This window comes from Tetrao urogallus, assembly GCF_951394365.1.
Source record: "Tetrao urogallus genome assembly, chromosome: 9".
Classification (NCBI taxonomy): domain Eukaryota; kingdom Metazoa; phylum Chordata; class Aves; order Galliformes; family Phasianidae; genus Tetrao; species Tetrao urogallus.
In genome coordinates this window covers 1164590-1188482 of record NC_136822.1, presented here as the reverse complement: position 1 = coordinate 1188482, position 23893 = coordinate 1164590, and the positions used below count along the sequence as shown (strand labels likewise).

The following is a 23893-nucleotide window of genomic DNA, read 5'->3' as shown; positions in this document are numbered from 1 at the left end:
CAAGCACTCAAATTTCACAAACACCTGGACAGATCTGAAGGTGAGTTCTGGTCTCCCCAGCTCAAAAAAGACAGGGATCTCCTAGAAGATCCAACAGAGATCTTCCTCCCTCCAACGGAGGGCCACAGAGATTATTAGGGGCCTGGAGCACCTCCCAGATGAGGAAAGGCTGAGAGACCTGGGGCTCCTGAGTTGGAACAGAAAAGGTGGAGAGGAGATCTCACAATTGTTTATATATCTGTAAAGCATGGGAGTCAGGTTGATGGGGCTGGACTCTTATCAGTGGCAAGTAACATGTAAAACAAGGGGCAGTGAGCAGAAATTGGAACATGGAGTTCCATGCTAACACAAGGAAAAACTTCTTCACTGTCTCAGTGATGGAGCACTGGCACGGGCTGCCCGGAGAGGTTGTGGAGTCTCCTTTTCTGGAGATATTCAAGACCCATCTGGGAGCCTTCTTGTATGAGCTACAGGAGGGTTTAGCAGGAGGGCTAGACATGAGGATCTCTTGAGGTCCCTTCTAACCTCTAAAATTCTGTGTGATTCTGTGAAATCACACCCACACCATTTACCACTGAAAATCTAATGTATGCTTCAATCTCTCTTTCTGCCTAGGAAGGGAGAATTTGCAAGGGTTGCTCTTGCTTTACCAGAGGCTATGATATTAATGGCTATTTCAGCAAGACTTGGTGATTAAGTGGTGTGAAACTGGTTTCAATTATTCAAAAACCTCACTCTGATCAACAGCCTAATCAATGTGACTAGGTCTGCACTTAGACTTACACAGTAATTCTGACTAAATACAGTAAGAGCTATTAAAACGATGCATCATTTTAATAGACCTTAATCTAGCAAAAGTCAGCAATGCCATGTAATAAAGAAGTCTGTCATCACAACAGAAACAAACCATTAGAAAACTATAGCAGAGACTCCAAAATTATTCCTCTGTTTTTTTTAAATTCAAATGTAAGGCACAATAGAAGTTTACACTTAAGATGATACAGACCTTCAGCAATCTTTACTACTGCTTTTGCTCAAAACAAAGACACCAGCATCACATAAGATATTTCTGTGCATCCTTCTAGACTGTGCTATGTGGAACGGAGCTGTCATCCCTGCATTTTATAGCACTTGGCAGCAGACCCACATTCCTTGTGCATCACAGACTTCCCCTGAGGCCATCCAGTCTGTTGGATAGGAGCAGCACTGGGTACAGTCTTCCAATTATAAGCTTAGACCTACTCATGCTTTCAGTGGACGAGATGCAGATCCCATGATGGCATGTATACTAAACGTGTACAGGATGTATCAGCTCCACATACATCAAGTATCAGGAGACCCTCGGTGTTTCAGTAGGAACTTTGACTCACTTTTCCCTGTGAAATTATGATCTACATTCTACAAGCAATTTCCACGGAGTAATAAAAATACCCCAGCAGCCTTGACATAAGTCTTTATGAGACAAACTTTCATATGTTGCAGAGCTCACCTTGTAGTAAATCCAAAGGAAAGCATTCTAAGCAGCAACACAAATTTGCATGGTATTTGGTGACCACCTCGGAGCAGAAGGCACAGAAGCTGCCTGGATCTAGACAGACATTGCTGAACCTGAGTTCAAATGCATTTCTCTCAGGAAACTCTCTAGAACCACCAGCTGTCATCTCAAACAGGATGAAGAGAGTTCTGCCTGCAGATCAACACTGGATGCAGGTTGCAGTAGTGCAAGAAAAGAGCCCAAAGCATGTATTAAATAATGATGAGTGACTCAGGAGAAGTTATAATCTCACAGAAAACGCTACAGCAAAAGGCTGCTCCCCAAACCTAATGGTGCTGCTAAATAACACGCTTACTAAGCAAGAACAGGTCAGATAAGGTAATTTTCTTCAGTGCATCTTAAATGTGTTAATGAATTGGTCTTGGCAATTGGGCTCAAACACAATCAGCTAACTACTGTTCCATGGGGGAAAAAAAAAAAACAAACAAAAAGCAAACAGTTGTTCTGATGGTACAAAGCAGCCTAATTCAGCAGTTACAGAATGCTTATAAAACAAGATATGGCTCTAAATACTGTATTTTTACTCCTCCCTGTTTTTAGCTTCTCCAGATTTAAAGGGCAGGGTAAAGGTTGCAGGTAAGGTATCCCAACATGGCTCTAACATCTTTCTCTTCTCCTTTATTTAAAGAGATCAGGTGTAACTCCCAAAGGCAGTGCAGGAGGTTAGTACAGGAATCAGAATCAGATCACCAGGTCTGGATCTTTTGTTCAAGACACAAATTCTAGCACAGTTATGAGTATTTAAAAAAGAAAAAAAAGAACATCCAGAAAAGGAGGAATTCTGCAGCTACAGTGCATAGACATACAGAGCTATGGGAGATTTCATGGCTCCCAATTCTATCCCAGAATTGCAGTAAAACAGCCATAAATTTGAGAACATTCTGGTTATCCATTACTTCTGCCCTCTATGTATCACTGCATACCAAAGGACTTTGGTATTGTCAGACATTTATACCTCATCTTCCAGCTCTAGTCAACCTGACATCTGTCTGACACGTACTCTCTTATCCTAAAGTTCCCCAGATGTCTTTTTCCCAGCACTAATCCAGAAATAGCAAGTATTTGCTAGGTGGCCAGAGAATGAAAGGGATAAAGAACTGTAGGAATTTCAGATAGCACTTGTCTCTGGCTATTACACAGTGAAAGAAGCTGAGAAGCCAAAAAGAGGTCAGCTAAAAAAAGAGGTATTCCTCACTCCATTGTGCAAACTGAATTTATTCAAGTAGAAAAATCTCTGAAAAAATACTTTCCTAGCAGGGCTGCTGCTATTGTCTAAAAGCAGCTCCTCTGGGTCTGATCTCTGACCAATGGGAATTTCATTCTGCTTCACAGTAAAGCTACAAATAGTCTGTGTCACTGAATAGCCTGCTCTCCTTCAGCGAACATTCATACTATGAAATACTTCACTTTACCTTCTTTTGTAAAAGGATGGTCATGCCTACTTCCTTCATCAGAAACTCCTTTTCTTCCCTTTCAGAAATCAAAACCTAAATATCTAAAAGTAAGTGCCAGTGAATCCAGATGAAAGAGAAAAAAGATGAGATGGAAAGAAGAGCCAACAATCTTCTGCCTATCCGTGGACAGAGGAAGGCATGGAGAACACTTAGAAGTAAAAGGAATTCATTCATTTTCTTGCTGTGATCATTTCAAGGTTAGCAAGGGCACATCCCCAGGCAGTACCTTCAGCTCTGATGGAAGTAAGCACTTGAGAAAAATGAGTATAGTGCCAAACCACTTAACATGTTCATCATCTGTTTGCAGAGCACGTGGAGCAGAGGCCGTCTGAGCTGCATGCAGGAGCTCACAGATCCTCAATCCTATTTAGGAACGAACCTACTGGGATGATGTGGTGAATAAATGCCTGCTTCAGCACATGACAAGGAATGCCTGTTTTCATTTATCTTGTTTAGTCTGGAGAAGAGGAGGCTCGAGGGAGGCCTCGTTGCTCTCTACAGCTCTCTGAAAGGAGGTTGTGGTGAGATGGGAGTCAGCCTCTCCTGTGTTACTAGCAATAGGACAAGGGGGTGGGTTCAACTTGCAGCAGGGAAGGTTCAGGTTTGATGTCAGGAAAAATTTCCCCTCCTAAGGAGTGGTGAAGTGCTGGAACAGGCTGCCCAGAGAGGTGGTTGTGTCACTGAACCTGGAGGTTTTGAAGAAACCTTTAGGTGTTGTACTGAGGGATGTGATTTAGTGAGGAAACATTGGTGGCAGGTGAACAGTTGGACTGGATGATGGAAGTCTCTTCCAACCTTGATTCTGTGATTCTATGTGGACACTTGTTCCTGGGGATAGGGCTGAGACAATCAGGATATTTTGCACAGCACAGCTAAATAAAGTTCTCATCTACCTATGTTACAATCAGAAAGGCCCATGTAGCAAAAGGGAGATACAGGAGCATAATAGCAAAGGGACTAACGTAGATGGAATAGTGCTACAGAGGAAAAGGAAAGGTGCTCGCCTGTCTCTGAACATCTAGGTTTGCAGGGAAAACTCCACTAAGGAGGGATCTCCAGCCAAAAATCCTTCCTCAGTGGCAGTCAGCCCTTCAATGAGGTCTAAGAGAGATGCAGCCAGGCTCTACCCCTGCTGGTCCCACAGCTGCATTGCCTTCATCTGTGCTCCCAGGGCTGATGGCTCCTTTCCCCAGGTGCTCAATCAGTGGTTCAGGCTGTGACTCAGCAGTTGCCAAACAACCTGAAAAGTCAGCTTAACTGAGCTCTTCTATACACGGTGCCAGACCCAACTCTGTGACTCTGCAATACAGTCAGAGAAAAAAAAAGAACCCGTGCCACAATAAAAACACAACATTCTGCTTTTCCTGTGTGGAAGAGCTGAGTCTTTAGAGCTGAATCATTTAAAGCCTTAATTTAAAAAAAAAAATGCTACTTAAGAGCAGAAAGATGATCTTAAAGTAGGAATCCTTATTGAAATGTATGGTGGGCGCATTTGATGAGACCTATTTATTTTAATTAAAAGATGACATTCTCCTTTCCCGTTAGTTTTACAGACCTAACACAGCTATAAGGTGATACGTTGCTGACTCATGCCTATTACGTATGGACAAATTTACTATTTTCTTTTTCAACCAATGATCATGTTCCAAGTCTTTACTGACACCTCAAATGTTGGCACTGCCTTTTTTAATCACAGAATGGCTTGGGTAGGGAGGGACCTGCAGGCAGGCTGCCAGCTGCTAGATCAAGCTCTAGATTTGGTTTCCCAGGGCCCCATCCAATCTGGCTCTATTACCCCCAGGGATGGGGCATCCACAGCCTCTCTGGGCAACCTGTGCCAGGACCTCACCACTCTCTTAGTACAGATCTTCCCCCTAACATCTAATCTAAATCTCCTTTCATTTAGTCTGAAGCCATTCTCCTGTGTCCTATCACTATCTACCCATGTGAAAGTTGATTTCCCTCATCAAGCTCTGAAATCTTTCCTTGACACCAGTTACAAACACTGAATTCCTACAATCTTAATTTAGGTCAAGTTTCTGCTAATTTCGGTCACTGGTAATGGTGGAGGATCTGACCTTTCAGATGTTTTGCAGTGATGTTCTTCAACTGTAGAAATGCAATCAACTTGCCTTAGTGCATTAACCTATAATCAGCTATAATACTTTCTTTTCCTCCCAAGTGTTTGTTGTTCCTGACAACGACAGCCAGTTGATGACTGACTCAAGACAGAGATATTGTCTTCCATCCTGAAACCACTGGAAGCTGTCTGAAATGTGGAGGCAGAGATTACAATGTAAAATACAAACAGAAGGATCTTATCTTTGTTGGAAATATATTTAATTTTTGAGCTCAATCATCACCTCATTCTTATCACGTGTTCAGCATAACTGGGACAGAACTGCACGTTTTACAGCTGCCAGTGAAGCCAACCAGAGCCAAGAACATTCAGAAGCAGGACAGAGTTCTGAACAAATTTTGTGCAATCCAAGCAATCCTACCAAATAACCAAGAATGCAGGAGAAGTTTACACAGCTTGTCCAGTTTCTAAATTTAAAGCAACTCCTTCTGTAATGTACAAACAGAAAGGTCTTCAAATTCTCATGTTCTTGTTCCCTTGCTCTTCACCGGTCACAGTACAATAACAAAAAAAAAGTTGTGCTTTTATAGCAAAGTTTCTTTAGAAAAGTGCAGGAAACAGAAATGGTATTTGCCACCTTGGCCTATGTAGCTTTTGTATGCAGTAATGAACATTTGTTCAAAGTAAGAGCCTTGGATTGATAGCCCACCTCCTGAAGTCTTAGAACAGTTTGATCTGAAACATTTTTCCAAAAGTGTTCATTTAGGGCTCGCTCATTATTTTTTCACTTTGTTACAGTTATTTCCTCCCAAATATGCTTTGCATAAAGATTCCCAGGCTTCTCATTTTTCAGAGCCAAATAGTAAATTAGCTTCCCAGGTTCCAAAGTGATTAACTCTGTTTTGTGCAATAGTCGAAGCCAAAGTCTGGAGCTCTGGCTGCCGTAATATCTGGGCAAAAAGAATCTCACAGTTTTCTTATGTAACTGAAAGCCAGAATGATGACATTTCTCACTGTGTTTCCCCCTTCCATAAATTATGACCGTCTCCAGATCAACCTCCTGGATTTTTCCTTCACTGTTAGCACAACCAAATTCCATAGCACTAAGGAAAACATCACGGGTGAGCTCAGAACATAAATTAGTCTCAGAAACTGAATAAACTTGAGCAAGTACATCTTAGTTTCTAAAGACAACAGTAATAAAATAAAAAACAATAATGTGCTGTCACACTGGCTCCAGAGGCTGACACTTTTGGTTCTTCTATCTCTGCTGTGGATGATTGCTCTATCAAGTAACCCATTTTTGGTGTCAAGCTAAGATGTCTCAACTCAGTTCCTCAGGTAATAAGGATATAATTAAAAACTCTACTGCTCTGCAAGATAAACTGCACAGAATCATTCAAGAGTTTAACTAGCAGCTAAAAAAACCCATCAGTAACAACAACAAAGTCTCCAAAATCAAAATGCAATGGAGGTCCTGGTGCCCATTCAGGAATGACAAGGTGCAGGGTGTTTCCAGCTCTCCTTCTCTCATCGCAAAGCCAAGCCTGTGCGATCCATCAGATCAAACAGAAAGTGTGACCACAGACAGGTGATCCTTTGTCTCCAAGAAAACATATCCAGCTATGGTGAGTATCATTTAGATGGCAAAGCATCGCATCTATTCTTAGTCAAAGAAGAAACAGACTTTACTCCAAATTGTCTCCGCTAAGCAATTGCAGTCCTACTTCTGTTCATGGTGCTACAGGGAAGGCTACACAACCAGAGGCAGGTTGGCATGTCCCACCAGCCCAGGTCACAGGATACAGCCAGGGTGGCAGATCCTCCTTTCTGCAAGGACTAAATCGAACCCAGATCCACCAGCATCTCAGAGAAAAGAGATTCTTTTGGTTGTGGCTGTCCTGGCAGCACAGAACTTCTGAAAGTCAGTGCAAAGAAAATATATTCCACTGCCTCCTACCTTTCAGCTTTAGCACCCAAGACCGCCTTAGCATGTAGACTAACCAGTACCACAGAACCCCAGTGAGAACACAGAGGGAAATGGGGATTAGTGCTCAGATTCATACAACTTCATCCCTCTCAAGCTCCTGTGCTTCAGGTGCCTGCACTAGCTGACTCAGGGCCTTGACGAAGAGCCAGCTGCCTGTAAACACCGGAGGATCTTCCATGGTGAATGAATGGTGCTTTGTGATCCAGTTGAAGCACATGTGAGACATCCATTCACTGGCTCATGGCTCTGAGGGCTGGAAGATAGTCTTCCTCTGGCAGGCGCTCACATATAACAACCTACTCCCTTGATTTATGAAGGCAGACTGGAAATGCTGGGGAAATGACATTAAACCTGAGATTAAAAGCTTTCATTATGCAGCCAAAGAAAAGTCCCAGCACAAAAATCAGTATTTTTCACTACCTCATAGTCTGCTGCTGCTAGAGAGAGAATGCACAGAGTTCAGAACTCCAGCACAAAAACATGTGGGTAGAACTGAGTTCCTGAGATATCAATCTATTTCCTGCCATCACTCCAATAGTCCCATCCAGTAATAGGTGCTTCATTTTAGAAATGAGTTGCAATCTTCATCTGAGATAGAAATAAAAAAGCATCCATAGAAATAAAACACACCATTCCTCATTAACTTAGAGCACTGTATGCTAGCTTCTGTATTTACTGCCACCTCAAGTGTGAAAATGTATCTGAGATGGATACTGACCACTCCTTGAATTCCTTTCCACATGAGCAATGCCAGAGGTTAAATGCTTCTGACTGCAGTCTGCAGGAAGGGTTGCAGCCAGCTATGCCAGCCTGACAGTGAGCTTATCAACTCCAAACCAGAGGCACAAGATATGCACCAGAAAGGCTGGAATACTTCTCTATCAGTGGACCTGACTCATAAAACCTGCACTGTACAGCACAAATCTCATTCTTTCCTTGTGTTGTCCTTACTTAATCCAGTCTCCCAAGCAACATCTGACACAAAGCAGAGATAAGATTGTTCTAAATCATAAATTAGCATTAACTGCAAATAACCTGACTGGCCATCGTGTCTATTTATTACAAAAATCTGCAGTGCATGCAGACCAGAGCTATGCTTAAGGCACAGTCTAATTAGTAGTGTACTTTTCTCTCTAGTACTGAGCGCTCTACTTGAAACGATCCTTCTGCATGCCTGCCTCTTTTTTTATGTCTCAGTTAAGAGCTTCCCCCAGCAGTAACCACTCGATTCGTGCCTCGTGCCATTATAATAATGGTGAGAAGCTGCCCACTGTAAACCATTGATATTTTCTGTTAATATCACAGAAATTCTCCACTTCCATGTGCTCAGTGCAGCTAACTCATTTCTCTGACACACAGTGCTAATTGCTTTTTCACTGCTCGAGTCACCAATTTTAAATGCATTCCCCATTACATGAGACCCCTACATCAGACAGTTGAGTGGGTTTTTATTTTATGTGGTTACTTCAGTCTACTTCAGTCTTTGTAAGGGCAAAGCCATTAAAATTAGATTTAAAGCACAAAACCAGTTTCATGCAAAATTTTCCTGCATGGCAAAGTGAACAGAAGACATGGCAGAAGACACTCCCAAGTTATGTCTTATATATTACATTTGCTAATATCTACAATTGCATTCAGCTGTTGAAGAAGGCTATCTGATCACAGAATTACTTTCCAGAGCACAAGGATCTTAGAATGGGAATGAGATATCTAATGGGAAAAAAAATCTCTATTTTGAATTTTGATTTTAAGTGTTAAACAGAGCAAGATTTAGTGAGTCAGAGCTAACTTCTCAGGCAAGTTAGCTCTTAGTTTTCCCTGTCACCTTACACCATGCAATTGTTTTGGAAACTTTCTCTTTCCATAAGATAGCATCTTCTCACATGCATCAGCACATCTACTGTTCTTTCCTGCAGAAGCTGACTTCAGTTCATAGCAACAGAAGCAATATAAAGACCTATTGAAAAGCATAATTGTAATTCCAGGCACACTTCCAAGATTCACTTTTGAAAAAATAAAAGCCAGCTAAAGTCAGCTAGCGATATGCTTACAGGCTACCCTGAGCACTGTAAAACACAGGATGCACTCTGAGCACCCAGCACTCCTGAACTTACAAAGCTTTGGTGCTTTCCAGCTAGCAAAATCTCAGTTGTGCTCTCTTTATAGTTTATCTGGACTTGAAACTGAAGGAAGCTTTGCACAACTAACAGCAGAGGCTACAGCACTGCTTACAGCAGAGGCCAGCAGCACCATGTGAGATGAGTCCAACTCCTGCAATAAAGCCACAGCTTTATTTCAAGACAAGCAGCCATGAGACGAAGGTGCCTCCAATAGAGGAATGCAGTTATGCCACAGGGATAGGTCTCCAGGCTACAGGGCTGCAGGGAACAGAGTTTTCATGAAGCCCAAGTAAAATTGAAGGGTCTTTTCCCATTTACTCTTACCTAATCAAATCCAAATGACGGGTTGTATAGAAGTGAGACTGGCATTCTGCAGTGGGAAAGTGATGATGGAGGAAGTTTGGGAGGGAAAGAGAGGGGAGAGAAGTTGGCCACGTAGGGATGACAGGAATTGGAAATCAGCACGTCTGAGAAGAACTGAAGATGACAGCAGTCACAGCACCCACTCAGGGAAGTTGGGGGCAAATGAAACAAGCCAGTAAAACACTTCACAGGTTCACCCATAAGTAGTTGCCTATGTGAATCTGATCACAAAGTTTAACCTTGCACCTCCTGATAATGCCTCCCAGCCCTTAAAATCTGGTGAATTAAAGTGTTTCTGAGCTCCTCAAAGACAACATCTACCACACTTGCAGCCACCACTAAACACAGACTGGATCCACCAAAGAGCAGAAGGAGAAAGCATTGCCTGTTTGAAACTGGTGAGAACTGTAATGCCTAACTGAACAAGTTTTGGCCAGGCTGACTTGCTTGTGCATCAGATGCTTCACACTGTGAAGTAATGGAGCTGGACGTTCTGCATTAGCCAACTTGGCATCCTGCAGCACAAATGAGGGCATTTTTGCATTTGTATTTTCTCCTTCTGCGCCCTGTAAGAATTTTCACTGCAGCATCAGGAGAGATTTCTATCTGCTTCTGCTGAAAGAAGACAGTAAAGGACAGTAGTTCCACACCTTTTCTACGTGTTTAAAATGGTTAGTTTGCAAAATGTCTTCATTTACCACCAAGGTCAACATACAGCTCATCAGGATGCGTAAGTTCCAGAGGTTTCTTCCAGCTTTTCTACCAGGCTATGTAAACAGCACAGTTAATATTCATTTGGCATTTGCCTCAAAGGTAGTCACATAAATATATATATATACATATAGTTACTACACTACCGTGGCAAGATAGAAAAGAAGTTCCCCAGATACGTGAACTGAAAGCAGCCAACTGGCCATGCTTTTCTAAGGAATGGGGTTTCTTTAATTTGATCCGGAAAGATTACTTCATAGATGAGAAGACCCTTTGCTCCAAGAAACTGGAAAAGATATAAGGAAGTCACTTTTTTAGGGAAAACATTTCATCTCAGTGTCTCCCCCTGTTTCTAACATGAAATACAAACTGCCTGGGGACTTCTTCAGATTAGATTTCCTTTTCTATTTTGTTCATTCTGTTTTTCAGCTACAACCATATCCGGCAGTCCAAAGCTCTTGCCAGCTGTGCCCAGGGCAGCAATACAGATATGCTGCCTCTGATCAAGAACACTATCTGACTAGAAACATGAAGGAGAAATTAATCTGCACTTTATCCTTGGGTTATGAAGCCAAAGCACTGACCATCTTTCATTTCATTTGCTGTGACAGTCAAGGGTCAAGTTTACAAAATATTTCTCAGTATTAGGTTTTATCAAAGATAAACAACAAAGTTCCAGGTTGCTGTTGATATTCCTTGGTCGAACACAAGCAATATAATGGGTTCCATAACCTTAATCTACCCATGTTTACAGAGTGGCCAGCTCACAATAGGCCCACAGAAACCCAAAGGAAGCAGAAACTTCCTAAGGCAGAGCAGCTGTCATAGACAGAAGTAACTGCAAAATTGAAGTGTTTCCCTTAACCTAGCAAATTTCTGCACAAATGTAAAATCCAATCTAGTTCCCCTTATGCACAGAGGAACAAAGAAATCACCAGGACAGAGGCTGTCTGCCTTAAAACCTTCAGCAAAACACCACAGTTTTTTTTTTCCCTTCTTTTTTTATATCAAGTATGTACTTTCCATTCAGAAATGGGTGCAGCACAGTCTTTGGACACTTCAGTTTTGAGGAATTTAAGTACAAATACCTTTTACCCATCTAATTACTACAGGTAGTTCATGAGAGTCCAGGAATTCCACTTCTTGGGAATTCAGGTAAAAACATTCCTGCAACTGGAAAGGATGGAAGCCACTAAAGCACTTGGACTTTGTTGGGAGCATGGCAGGATTAGGGTCTAGCTGCTTATGACTGCCCATGCCACAGCTGTCATACAGGGCTAGGTATTACCTTTACTTGCATTCTATCAAATCAGCTGGGTCATTATGAAAAATGAAGATATTTGACATGAAACCAGAAAAGGGCATTCTTATCTACAGTGTGGATGTAATGATTTGTGGTCTCTGGCATACCTGGGGAGTATCTGAGTTACAGCAGATACACAGCAAGAGAAACAGCATGGCTTTTACTAAGCGTGTACCAGCCTCCATTTGTGTGCTTAACAGAAAATAATAATAATAATGCAACGGAACTCTCCCCACAGATCCAGGCACTGAAGAACAGACCCCTGCAGAGCCCAGTCCTGAAACACAGGATGCAGCTTCTCTCGCTGCCTCTGAAGTTTCCTATCTCTTGATTCTCCTTGGCATGAAGCTCCCAGTAGCGCCAGGTTGTGAAAATACTCTGACACAAGGCAAGTCCATTCAATGTTCCTTCTTCTATTCCTTCCCCTTTTCACTATTGACCTTCTGTCCTGTAGGAAGCACGGGGTGACCTGGCAGCTGCAGGAAGCGCATTAGGCATGAAATCTGCCTGCCAAAAGTCCTGTAAGTTAAATTATCCTTCACTTATGCCTCAGATATGACTCTTTTCCATTTGCTAAGGGAGAAACATCTGACATTCCCTGAAGTTTCCAGTTACAATATTTAAGTGGGGAGCACAAAGAATGAGATAAAAGGGGATTCCATTTCAGAATGCTAGGAGCATTCTCTCATTGTAAGAGCATGCAATATCTCATCAAAGCTAAAATATGAGGTAAAAGGACTAAGTAGAGTTGTTGCTGTGCTGCAGTGACGTTAACACTAGTTAGGAGGAAGTAGCTGTTGTAACTGGGGTTGAGTATATCGAGTATAATGTTCAGTAATGCTCTACAGAATTTTTTCAGTATTGGCTCAAACCTAATCTAGCAGCCATATGCTTCCTTCCAATTGGAGCTAAGAAGCTGAAGAACAGATATCACAAACACTAAGATGTTTAGAACAGGCCTCTTCTCTTCCTTTCTCACCCATCATCATTCTGATCCTTTTGTACCGAGCAGATCTGCTCTGCTATGGATGTGTCAATACAGCCATTTCCATGACAACAGTCTAGGATGTGCCAAATATAGATATTTGCCTTCAACAAAGAGAAGGAAGAGACTTGACTAGAGGGTGTTCTGCTGCACTGTATTTAAACTCAATTCCTTCCTTATGACCGTGGCCAAAGAAGAAGAGAAGAATCAGCGGTGGCCCTTTGAGATACTGATGCTCTGTGCTTGTCCATCACCACATTTCTGCCACCCATCACTCACATTGTCCTGCTGCAGAAGGGAAGGAAATACTGCTGAGCTTCACCCTCACTTCTCTGGTACACGGCCAGAGCTGATGAAAGGTTTAACTTGTTTCCCATTCTCATAAGGTAGAAAACCAGCAGAAGCAAAGAACTGACATCTTCAGATTCAACAGCAGGGTTTGCCAGAGCTTTCCTCCTCCTCCTCACAGCTGAGCAAGGTTCACCACGACTGGGTACACACAGACAGTGTTTGAGCCCATTAGGACTCTCCCAGTCCCTGGCTCTGAGCAACTCCTTCAGTGCTGCGTGCAGAGCCAGGAAATTCCAACCTGCATCAGAGTTAGAGCTCTGTGATGGCCCTAGTAGGGCACTTGTAGCAATGTTTTTGGTCTATGGCCCAGCTCTGTTTTCCTTTTGATTATCTTACAGACAGTGCCTAGCAACCCACATAAGCCTGTCCCTTATTTGTAGGCATCCTAGGAGAGGAAAAGAGTACGAATGGAGCTAACATGCCTGCTTGCCATGGGTGGAGCACTCAAAGCCAGAAATTAACAACCCCCTTTTCCTCCAGCATTCTTATCTACTTCCCAAACCTCTGCTCAGAGCCTCCTAAAATCCTTAGACAAGGAGCAAACAGACTGGATCAGTGCTTATAGGAGAGAGTCTGATTTAATTGTTCCTTTAGCGATACTTTTAATCATGTCAGAGCCATTGCTAGGTCACCTGTGTACTTGCCACAGGCTGGGCAACAAGGATGACATTCTTAAACACAGCCGAGGGATGCTGTGTTTAAACTGGGCTATTCATGGCATTTACTCATAAATGCTCATTCTAACAAGCACACTGGCCTCTAACATAGGTTTCTGGGATTAATAATTAGAGCACTACAGCAGTGAAACAATCTGCTGTTGTGTCCAGCGTGGTAGGTCCCTTCTGTGCCATGACTTGTTACTTCTTGAGTGCTATAAATAGAGAGGCTGAATGAGTCTCAGTGTATATAGCACAGAAACCACATGCAAGACTTGATGGAAGAGCACATTGCCTCAGTGCTTTCTGGAGATACTTCACACAAGTCCTCACCTCTGCATAAATTGTCTGTGCAGCCAGATCCTTTTCACAGGCACACCGTGCCTGAGTCTGCGTTACAGCAAGTACCCTGCATAACTCCAGAAAAGCAGGAGCAGCCCTGGACAGCTGGTAGCTCTCAATTTACATCGGCATGCTTAGCGAGTGCAGAACCGTGCAGTAAGAAGCCACAAAATGCAAGCAAACAGAAACAACAACAAAAAACCCCCACACCCAGCATGCAAATCACAGACTACAGAATGAAACGCTATTTTATCAAAGCTTTAGGCACCAAACACTGTCTGTACAGGTGCACGTCACCAACAAGCCATCAGCTACAAGATCTGCTGCAACTGAGCGACTCCATCTTGTCTTCACAAAGCTTCTTCTCTGCTATGTCCTCATCTGATAAAATAGGATGCAAGTTGGGACGCCTTCAGTGGCGTTAATAGTCAGCAAACTCTGATCCTCAGGACTGTGACAGAAAAGATTTGCTTCTGCTTTGTTTTCGGAAAATTCAATCTACCTCCCCTCTCTGCCAAAGAAAGCACTTACCACATAAAGCCTCAGATGTGGTACCAGTTGCTCTGTTGCCCACAAGGAGAAAAATGATCATTAAGGTGGCCAGGACACAAAAAAAGAGCATATTAAACTCAGCCAGGAGTCAGCTGACAACCAATGCCAATGAGACTGCAAGGAAAATAGGAACGTACTGGAGTGGATCCAGCAAATGGTCACAGGGATGATTACGGCATTTGACATACAAGGAGAGGCTGAGTGAACTAATGTTGCTCAGCTTGGAAAAGAGAAGGCTCAGGCAGATCTTAATTTGTATAAGTATCTGCTAGGAATGAGGGCAAAGAAGGCAAAACCAGGCTGCTTGGTGATGGCAATAACTTACTGAAATGCATTAAGTTCTATTTAAACATAAAACTTTACAGTAATGGTTGTCAGAGCCTGAAATGAGTTGCCCAGAGAAATCATGGAGTTTCTCCCAGAGGTATTCAAAGCACAGCTGGCTAAGCCCTGAGCAGCACACTGTAGGTGATCCTACTTGGAGCAGGGCACCTGGCCCAGCTGGTCTCCAGAGATGCCCTAAAACATTCAGAGATTCAAGGTGGGGAAAGACCTACTTCAGAAGCCCAAACTTTAAAAGCAAAACTAAAACTTACTGTGGGAGGCAAAGTTTCCAGGAGCAGCTGAAGTGGAGGATGCTTCAGTTCTCCAAGAGCAAGAGTATGATTAAAGAAAATTAGTACCTATCAGATTAGTCAACCAGCCAACCTCCTCACCAACTATAGCAGGAAGGAGGTGGGAAAAGCTTCCATCTCCCCACTGCTGCCTGGTCAGGGAAAAGGATCAATACTCCACCCAGCACAGTGAACCACACAAGTGAAAAGCCTCAGGCGTATGTAAAGGCTGGAAATTAACCAGAAGAAACTGCTTCAGCCCTCATCTGCACACAGCTTGCTCCCAGCCAAGATGCACTGAGAAACTCATGAACTGACCCTTCTTTGCTTGGTATAGAAGAGGAACTGGGTCACATCCAGTCACAAGGTTAAAGCACTGTTGGTACTGCCCATCAGTGAATGCCCTAACAGAAGATATAAAGCATAACAGTAGCTGACAAGCCCTCTGACAAGTGGAAGAAGGGTTCTCCTCTTCCCTGGATTGGCTGTATATCCCCATAAAAATCAAACATATAAATAAATAGTTACCCTCATCTTTTATTTTTATTACAGCTGGAAAACATTTGGATTCGGGATGCCTTTCTCAAAAACAAGAACTGAGAAAAGGAAAGGCAAGCCTGGGAGGAAGGCAGAGTGCCAAGCCACAGTCCCCATCTTTAATTGTAAAACACCCTGTATGTGGCCAAGCAAAATCTCAGGAGCTGACCCAGCAGTGCTCACACTCATTTACATTTGTGATTCCAGAGATATCAGGAATAATTAACACAAAACTAACAACTATCAAGTGCTGCTACTAATTCAGTGGCTTTTTCAATAATTCTGTTCAAGGGTCAAGTCTCAAGTCTTTTTTTTCCTTGGAAGCATATTTTTTTACTGAGAAAGCTAAGCTGTCCAGAGAGAGCAGTTATCTACAGCTGACCATCAGAGGCGAGAGCCTTCAGGATGCCTAAGTTGTCCTGCACAGAGTAACTTTGAAGAACTCCTCCAATGCCCTTGAGGTGATGGACAAGCAGAGTTTGGGGGACAAGTGAAGTCTCAGCTGTCCTGTGTGCATGCTTTCATGCAAGCCAGGAAAGGCAGCATGAACACAGGTGAGCATTATACCAACAATGTTGGCCATAGGTGCATAGGAGAAAGCCTGATCAACTCCCTGAATTCTATGGAATCTACCAACATTAAACCATCATGGCAGAACTGGAATTAGATAAAGGCCCCCCCAAAATTATTTTGCTCTCTCCAAAGAGGGCAGATCCAGGCAGCAAGCTTCAATACAGATGGTTTCTGCATATTTTTAATTTATTCATGCTTTCAAGGCTGTTACGATTAACATATTTCAAATCCATTTTTTCTGGTATATTACTAACACTGTCTGTTCATAATAAACTCTCTTAAAAGGATTACTGCCAAAGCTTCTTTCAGTCCAGTGAGTGCACGCTCACTGCATGCATTCTTCCTTTGCTTTTTTGAAGCAGTTTATGAACTGTAGTTTCTAAATGCCAAGTATGTCTTTTTGTGTGTGCATCTGAGTAGTGACCTTGGTTCATACTTAGCTGAGTGCTTTTAATACCTGGCATGGAAAGATTTCATTGGCAGGGGAAGAGCATAAACAGCTTAATTCTTCCCATTTAAACCGATCACTTGGTGTTAATATATCATTATCACATCACGTCAACATACTCCTATCACATCATCTTTTGCCCACCTCTACAAGGAGGCACTTCAATAAAAGAGAGGCTAATACAAAACCATCTCACAGAAACCATTCCTATGAACCAAAAGGGAAACTCCTGCTATTTCACTCCCACCTAGAAACGCATCTCTACCAGCTGTTAGGAAAGCATAGGCAGCCTTATCTTCATTTATTCTCACCATAATGCATTACTGTGATAATATCAAGGGTGTGCATCTTTCTAGTTCAACTGAAACAAAAACTTCTTTAAGTTATTTAATAAACACTTGCACGTAAGCTTACCTTCCAATACAAGAGGGTGGTACCAAACACATTAATAGAAATCTGCTTCCATACAGGGCTGATGCACTGGAGCTTCCACACACATGGAAGCTGGCTGCTTGGGATACGCATGAGTTCAGGAGCACAGTATTACTCTAGCAAAAGGATTGCAGAAGGACTGTCTGTACTCCCTGGCAAACAAGGTTGTGCTCTTTCGGGCCAGCGTTTCAGTCCAGGCAATCTCCTGCTCCTGGATTAGAGGGCATTGAGGAAAACAACACAGCTCTCTACATGTATAGACAAATACACCCCATGGTATATTTGTACTGACAGCTGACAACACTTGTGTGTTCACACAACATGATCAAAGGCAGCTCACCGGGAGAAAGCCATGGCCACATCAGCTAATGTCTTGCTTTCATGTGCATACACACCACCTTTACCTGGGTTCTGTGGCCAGCCACCTAAGGCATTCAGCGTTCCCACTTACAAAAACAGCTTTGGATTTGCTGAGAAGAACAGCACCCCGTGCACCTTAGCACACCCAACTCATCACTAATGCTTTTAGGCAAACTACTGAACTAGCTGGTTGGCTTAAACAAACCCCAGACTACAAAGGATTTTGAGAGAAGGCAAGATTTTAATTAGGGTAGAAATCTTCACAGGTGAGTACTGACCTTCAGAAGAGGGCTATGTTTTTCTAATCCTTCAAAAATATTTATTGTGTCTCAGATGAACTGGAGAACAAAACCTTATTGGGGAAGAACCTTACTTACAGACGTGTTTGAAGAGTTGAAGGGTATATCCCCATGGCAAAGTAAAGAAACGATTCTCTGTTACATTTATTCTAACTGCTAAGCCACAATAGTGAATGTTCATAATTTATAGGCAATTACATACATTCTTCATGGCATTTCAATGTATGTGCTATTTGCAAGCACTGTTTTTTTTACTGCTTTTGTTACCAACATGATGTAGGTGCAGATGAAGCAGCATGTGCAGCAGTTCCTCCAAGCCTCTGCCCATCAGGTAGGCTTCACACCTCACTCCCCTTTCCATTTACTCTCTTGGACCAAGTGAGTTTCCTGCTTCAAGAGCTGCGGTGCTGGCAGCACCCAAATTGGGTGATTTACAGCTGTTTCACTTCCATCTTAAAATACAAGAGCAACTGAAGCATGGATGAACCTGAAAGGAAGTGTTGATCTCAATGTCTGCTTTAAAGGTAAATGAATCTTTGAGGAAATACGGACTTAGAGGATGTCGTATTCCTCAGAAAAGGGAATATTACTCACCACCCAAACATTCTTCATGGGGGTTGTTTTGAGAGCAGATAGAGGAATGGAAAAACGAACATAAGAAGATCAAGATGATGTGCACCCATGGAAGCTTCACACGGTTTGTCAGAGATTTACCATCATGCATTAGCAAAATGGGGACATTTATCTCCCCATAGGCACAGGCGCCTATCTGCACCTCACTGGGATGCAGTGAGAATAAGCATTTGCTCCTTTAAAACAAAGCAAAAAATCTCAAGGGAAAGTCAACTGAAAAAAGAAACCACTCAGTATATTAAAGCATAATTAGAACAACGAAATAATGGCACTGACATAAGGCAGTTCTGTTGCACACAGAGGAATAGAAATGTGATTTTCTTCCCACATTAACACTATCTGAATAAGTTTATTTTCTATCATGAAGCTGGAAAACATTTTGCACTGAAAAATATACTTCTGTAAGTGTACTGAATGTATTAGGTGGCCACGTTTACAGACAGTCAGCATTTACTGAGCTTGCATCCACTGGACTGAACTCAAGCACTACGATGGTGGTTAGATGCCCTCACTATTTGACCAGTCACAGCCTGGCAACACAACACGTCATTTTGAAGCAGCATTTTTCAAAGAAGAAACTTCTACTTAATCCTTAGGTTGGCTCATTAGTTCAGCCAAGGAACATTAATACTGTAATTCTTCCTCTAATTTACAGAATCACAGAATGGCCTGGGTTGGAAGGGGCCTGAAGGAACACGAATCCCCAACTCCCCTGCCACAGGCAGGGCCACCAACCTCCCCATTTAATACTAGACCAGGTTTCCCATTCACCATCTACCTGAGGTTTACCTACCTGCATTGGTTGCCATTAGAAATGAATCACCATACTTAAAAACAATAAAAAATCATTGTTCAGAAGATGAATGGAAATTGTTTGTGCAGGTGACAGCAGAAATATATTGGGTGAGGTGGAACACACTGGTCATGCTACAACACAATCCATGAACCCAGCTGTATCTCTGAGTTGAAATATAACATCACCATGATCGACATGCTACAGTGCACGCTTTCAGGATTATATTATTATTATTATTTTTTGGTCTTTGGAAGAATTCTGAAACACTGTGAACCTTAAATCAGTCTCCCAGTCTCCCATTGTGTGACCTCTTTAGCTCCTGCTGTTTAGGTGACTCTGGAAAAAGACAAGGCACTGAATTATGCACCACAGCCCATGGACACAGCTGCAGACATCAGTGCCCACAGGCAGGACTAAGGGAAGGACAAGGGGAAAAAAAGCAAGCTCAAAAGAAAAACTCTTTCCAAACGAAAAAGTTGCAAACCATTTGCCACAGCTCTGTTGCTGACTCCCTCATCAGCAATAATAATGAAATGTATGCCTTAAAAACACTTATTTGGAGAAGACTTATGTTTGGTTATGTTTAAGTTCCATATGAAAACATAACTCCCTGCCCATGCTTCGTTTTCTTGTGGTTTAAAGGCTGTATTCCCAAGAGCAGCAGATGAGCACATCCGCTTTTAGGAAGATAAAACGGAGCAGAGGAGCACTGAAGCACAGTCCATACAACTGCTGCATACTCACAAAGACACAGAAGCTTCAGCCACCACCAGCTTACCAGCTGTGACCCCCCTCTGTCCCCACCTTTCTATGCTCTTTCAGTTCTTCTCAGCTTGGACAAGCAAAATAATAAACAGACTATAAATGATGTTGGAGTTGGACTAGGAACAAAGGAGCTGGAAAAAGAGAGATGTTCTCACAAGCTCGATTCTGGAAATACTCTAAAGGAAACAAGTTTTCAGCAGGGCTGTACAACAGGGCTGAGGGGATGTATGCAGCGTGAGCCTGGGATACCAAGTGAGCACTGGGATTTGGTGCCTGGCCTCAGAAACGGAGTCGAGTGCCCAGAGTGGCACTGAGTCACTTGCTGGAGCACTGTCACCACTGACCTTTGATTTGGATGACTTTTCAGAACTGCTGAGCAACCAGAGCTCCCACTCATTTTCTCAATGGAGCACTGCATAGGAATACATACATTCAGAAACTGCCCACAAGTATTTAAAGGCAGGTATTTAAACAGCAAGGCTACCGTCCCAAGTGATAAATGACCCACACCTCTTCTACTCTAAATCAAATTCTGGAAGCCTCTTGGGCCCTATCTAAGGGTTATTAACTTTTATGAAGTCCTCTGGCATCCTCAAATGGAGAGCTCAGGAGAACTGCATAGCATTCCCTCTTTTCATGATTATATTTAGCTGCAGGGAGAAGGACTCTCCCATGTAATGTAACATATATTGACATTTAGACCAAAAATGCCATTGACTGGCATTAAAAAAAAAAAAAAAAATAGACTCTCTCATTTAATACAATACAGTCTTTTTTTTCTTTCTTTTTTTTTTTTTTTTTCCAAATGGCATTTGAGTTGCATGAACAGATCTTTTCTTTCTTATTTCTTTGTCTCATATAACTTACTTTATTGATCAGTGCATTACCAAAAAGTCCATTTCAAAGCAAAAGAAATTGTACTCCATTACTGATTGCAGAGTAGGACTGAACGAAAACTGCACTTTCCCCCCTTGTGAATTTGGGAGAACACCACCCATCTTTTCTGTGCAGGAGATGTCAGCTCGTATTTCTGAGGACTTACATTCTCAAATATATTTCTGTGTAAACACACATATTCTGTCTTTTCACTCTTGAAATGTAAATTATACAAAAGAAACTCAGACTACTGTGTTCCAGTTGTACTGAAGACCTCCTCTCTCCCTTTCACCTCCACGTTCCAACTGCCCAGTTTCTTCCTCTGAAGCATCAGAGAAGAACAATCTCAGTATGAAGATCCCTCTAGACAAGTTTTTGTTCAAAATGGGGGGAAAAATCACCACCAAGCACCCTGCAAGTCCCCCTGCCAGCCTCAGGGCACTCCTGAAAATGCAGAACCCCTTAGAAATAAACTGAAAGCAGGGACCGACTCATCTCACAGCTTTATAAAAGGCAGCAGTTTGGGCAGTTTGTGATGCAGACACTTCAGACCTTCTCCCTGAATTCCTGATGCCAAACAAACTGGGAGGCTGAAGATTTCTGTGCTTCCCTGGTTCAGGTGAGGAGACATCTTGGAAAGGGCCATGCATTTTGGCTACTGCTGTAAGTTCTTCTGGGAGATGCACTGCTCTGACACAAGTATTATTCATATCTAGAGGTAACCCACATCATTCATATGTGACAAGATGCTCACTAGCCATAGTATTTTTGAGGTATCAAGGAGTCTGTAGTACTTTTTTTAATGTATTGATATATTGATGTCATAACTATGAAACTTGATTTGGTTTCTCTCATATCCTTCCATCTCCTCTTATCTCTACATTATGTGCTAAATGCATGCAGCACCACTACATGACTCCGTGCCCCACATTCCTGGGAACAAGAAGGCTGTAGAAACAGAAGGTCTTTTAGGAAAAGAAGCTCAGCTGCAAAGTTTTCTTTTGTTATCAGCCTCACATCATTTTTATCGCTGTACATCATTTATAGCAACTGACCTGATTAAGCCCAAAAGTGCATCCGTGGAGGACAGCTGGCAGCAAATCCTCTAAGACAGAGGTAACTGAAGCTAAAGCTATTGCCCTATATGCAATTCTCAAACACTTTTAAAAGGCTCCAGTGCCAGGGCTACTTTATGCCAATGTCAGAGCTATGCTGGGAGTTATTTACTGGGAGTTTCCAGGTACAGGAGAAAAGGAGTCAGCAGATGCTGCCAAGACTCAGAGCTGCATCATTTGCATTCCCAGAACAGATCTTTCCCCAAAACAGAGAGCCAACGGTCTGATCTCACCCTGCTGACCTTTTTTTCCTGGCCTTGGTTTCTCAGGACACCACCATAGGTGTTTTGAGTTTCTTGAGCACCTGGAAGCTCAGGTGTGGGGTTAGGAAATCAGGCCGGCTGCCCTTCTGCAGTTTCTTGCACTTCAGCTGAGGACTCCAAAGCAGCAATGGAATCTGTATTAAACAGCCTAAAATGTGCAGTAGTAGGTGCAGCTATAAGAGTTTTCATTAATTAGAAGAATGTGCTGCTACGGTGGATTACACTGAACTACACCTAAAACCCTTACTAAGCCTTGCCTCTAGCTGGAAGCATCCAGTATTTCTATGAAGGAAATGGCACACACTGGTGGCCTCAAAGGCACTCGTGAATTTATCTGAGAGAGAAACTAATTCATCACAGAATGGCATAAGTTGGAGGGGACCTTGAACCCCTCCAACCCTCTGCCATGGGCAGGGTTGCCAACCCCTAAATCAGGCTGCCCATAATTCCATCCAGTGTGGCCCTGTGCATCTCCAGGGATGGGGCACCCACAGCTCCGGACAGCAGTGCCAGGACCTCATCCCCTCTGAGTAGAAAATTTCCCCCTACCATCTAACCTAAATCTCCCTCTTTCACTTTCAAGCCATTCCCTGTTGTCCTACCACTATCAGACTGTGAATTTCATTTAATTTAATGCAGCTCTGCTAAAAATCTCTCTGAACTGCAATGAGCAAGCAACAAACTGAACAGCTCAGTGATCGCTGGCCACTAAAATCATTGCCAGGCTCTTCTGCCAGTATCAGCTGGGAATAAGGAAGCTTCCTTCCCATGCTTGGGGTTCCAGCACCCACACCCTGAGAATGCACATCAGTTACTAAGAATTAGGATGTTGGATGCAGACAACAGAGAACATTTGCGGGCTGTGTGAACGTATTTCCAAAATCCCTGGTGCAAAAATGATTTAAACCAAGGACAGGAAAATACAAACAGAACTAGAACAGCTGGCTCAGGGAACCTCCTTTGCTTCTCTCTGCATGCAGCAGTGCAAATGCCCTCAGCCCTCCTGTGCTGCACAGCACCTCACTTGCATCCGAAGGCAGCAATACTCTCTGCTAGCATTCACACAGAAGGGTCAGCTCTGATGCTGGGCTCTATAAATTTAAGCTGAAATATGAAATGCTGTAAAGCTTTTATCAGGTAGAAGCCTAAACACTATTTCCAAAGCCATGAAGAAAATGTTTCTTGCCTTCTGACCTAAGAAGTATTTCGGTGTTGCTCTGCTTCAGTTGCAAGTCTGCAGAGGGGTCAGCTAGCAAACAACTTTGTTATTATTTTTTTTAATTTCTCATGACTCACAGACTGCGTTTCCCAATGGCATACTCTTTTCCAGAAGGCTTCATTTGGTTTCTCAAGGTCAGTGCAATAGCATTAAAAACAAAAAAAGGAAGCAGCTCTTACCTGTGGCAGAGTGAAGACTCTCCAAGCTCCAGTACCTGGACAGGACACCTCTCATCCCACCACCACCGCACACCACCCCACTGCTGTCCGAATCCGAACCTGGAGAGAGCCCAGAGCTTCCACTGCTGCTGCAGTTTTCTCCACTGTGTGCCCCACTGGACTCACTGGGGCACTGCTGGGTCCTCATGCAGGCAGGTAGGAGGGAGAGCCAGGGGCTCTGCTGTGCTGGGAGGAAATGGGCTGAGCGCTCTGTAGCTGCTGGCAGGGCAGTGGTACCTGGTAGCGCTGTCTGAGGACTGAGCTGGATTCCTATCCTCCTCTC

At 43.0% G+C, this 23893-nt stretch overlaps 1 protein-coding gene across 1 annotated transcript in view; it reads right to left on the bottom strand.

Annotated features, from left to right (window-relative positions):
- ARHGEF4 (Rho guanine nucleotide exchange factor 4) overlaps positions 1-23626 on the bottom strand; it is a gene marked incomplete at both ends in the record, with an annotated part of 86914 nt that extends 63288 nt beyond the window's left edge. The window contains one exon of the mRNA XM_079539975.1: positions 23572-23626. Coding sequence (XP_079396101.1) covers positions 23572-23626 — 55 coding nt within the window. The remainder of the gene's footprint in view (positions 1-23571) is intronic.
- Positions 23627-23893: the final 267 nt, after the last annotated feature.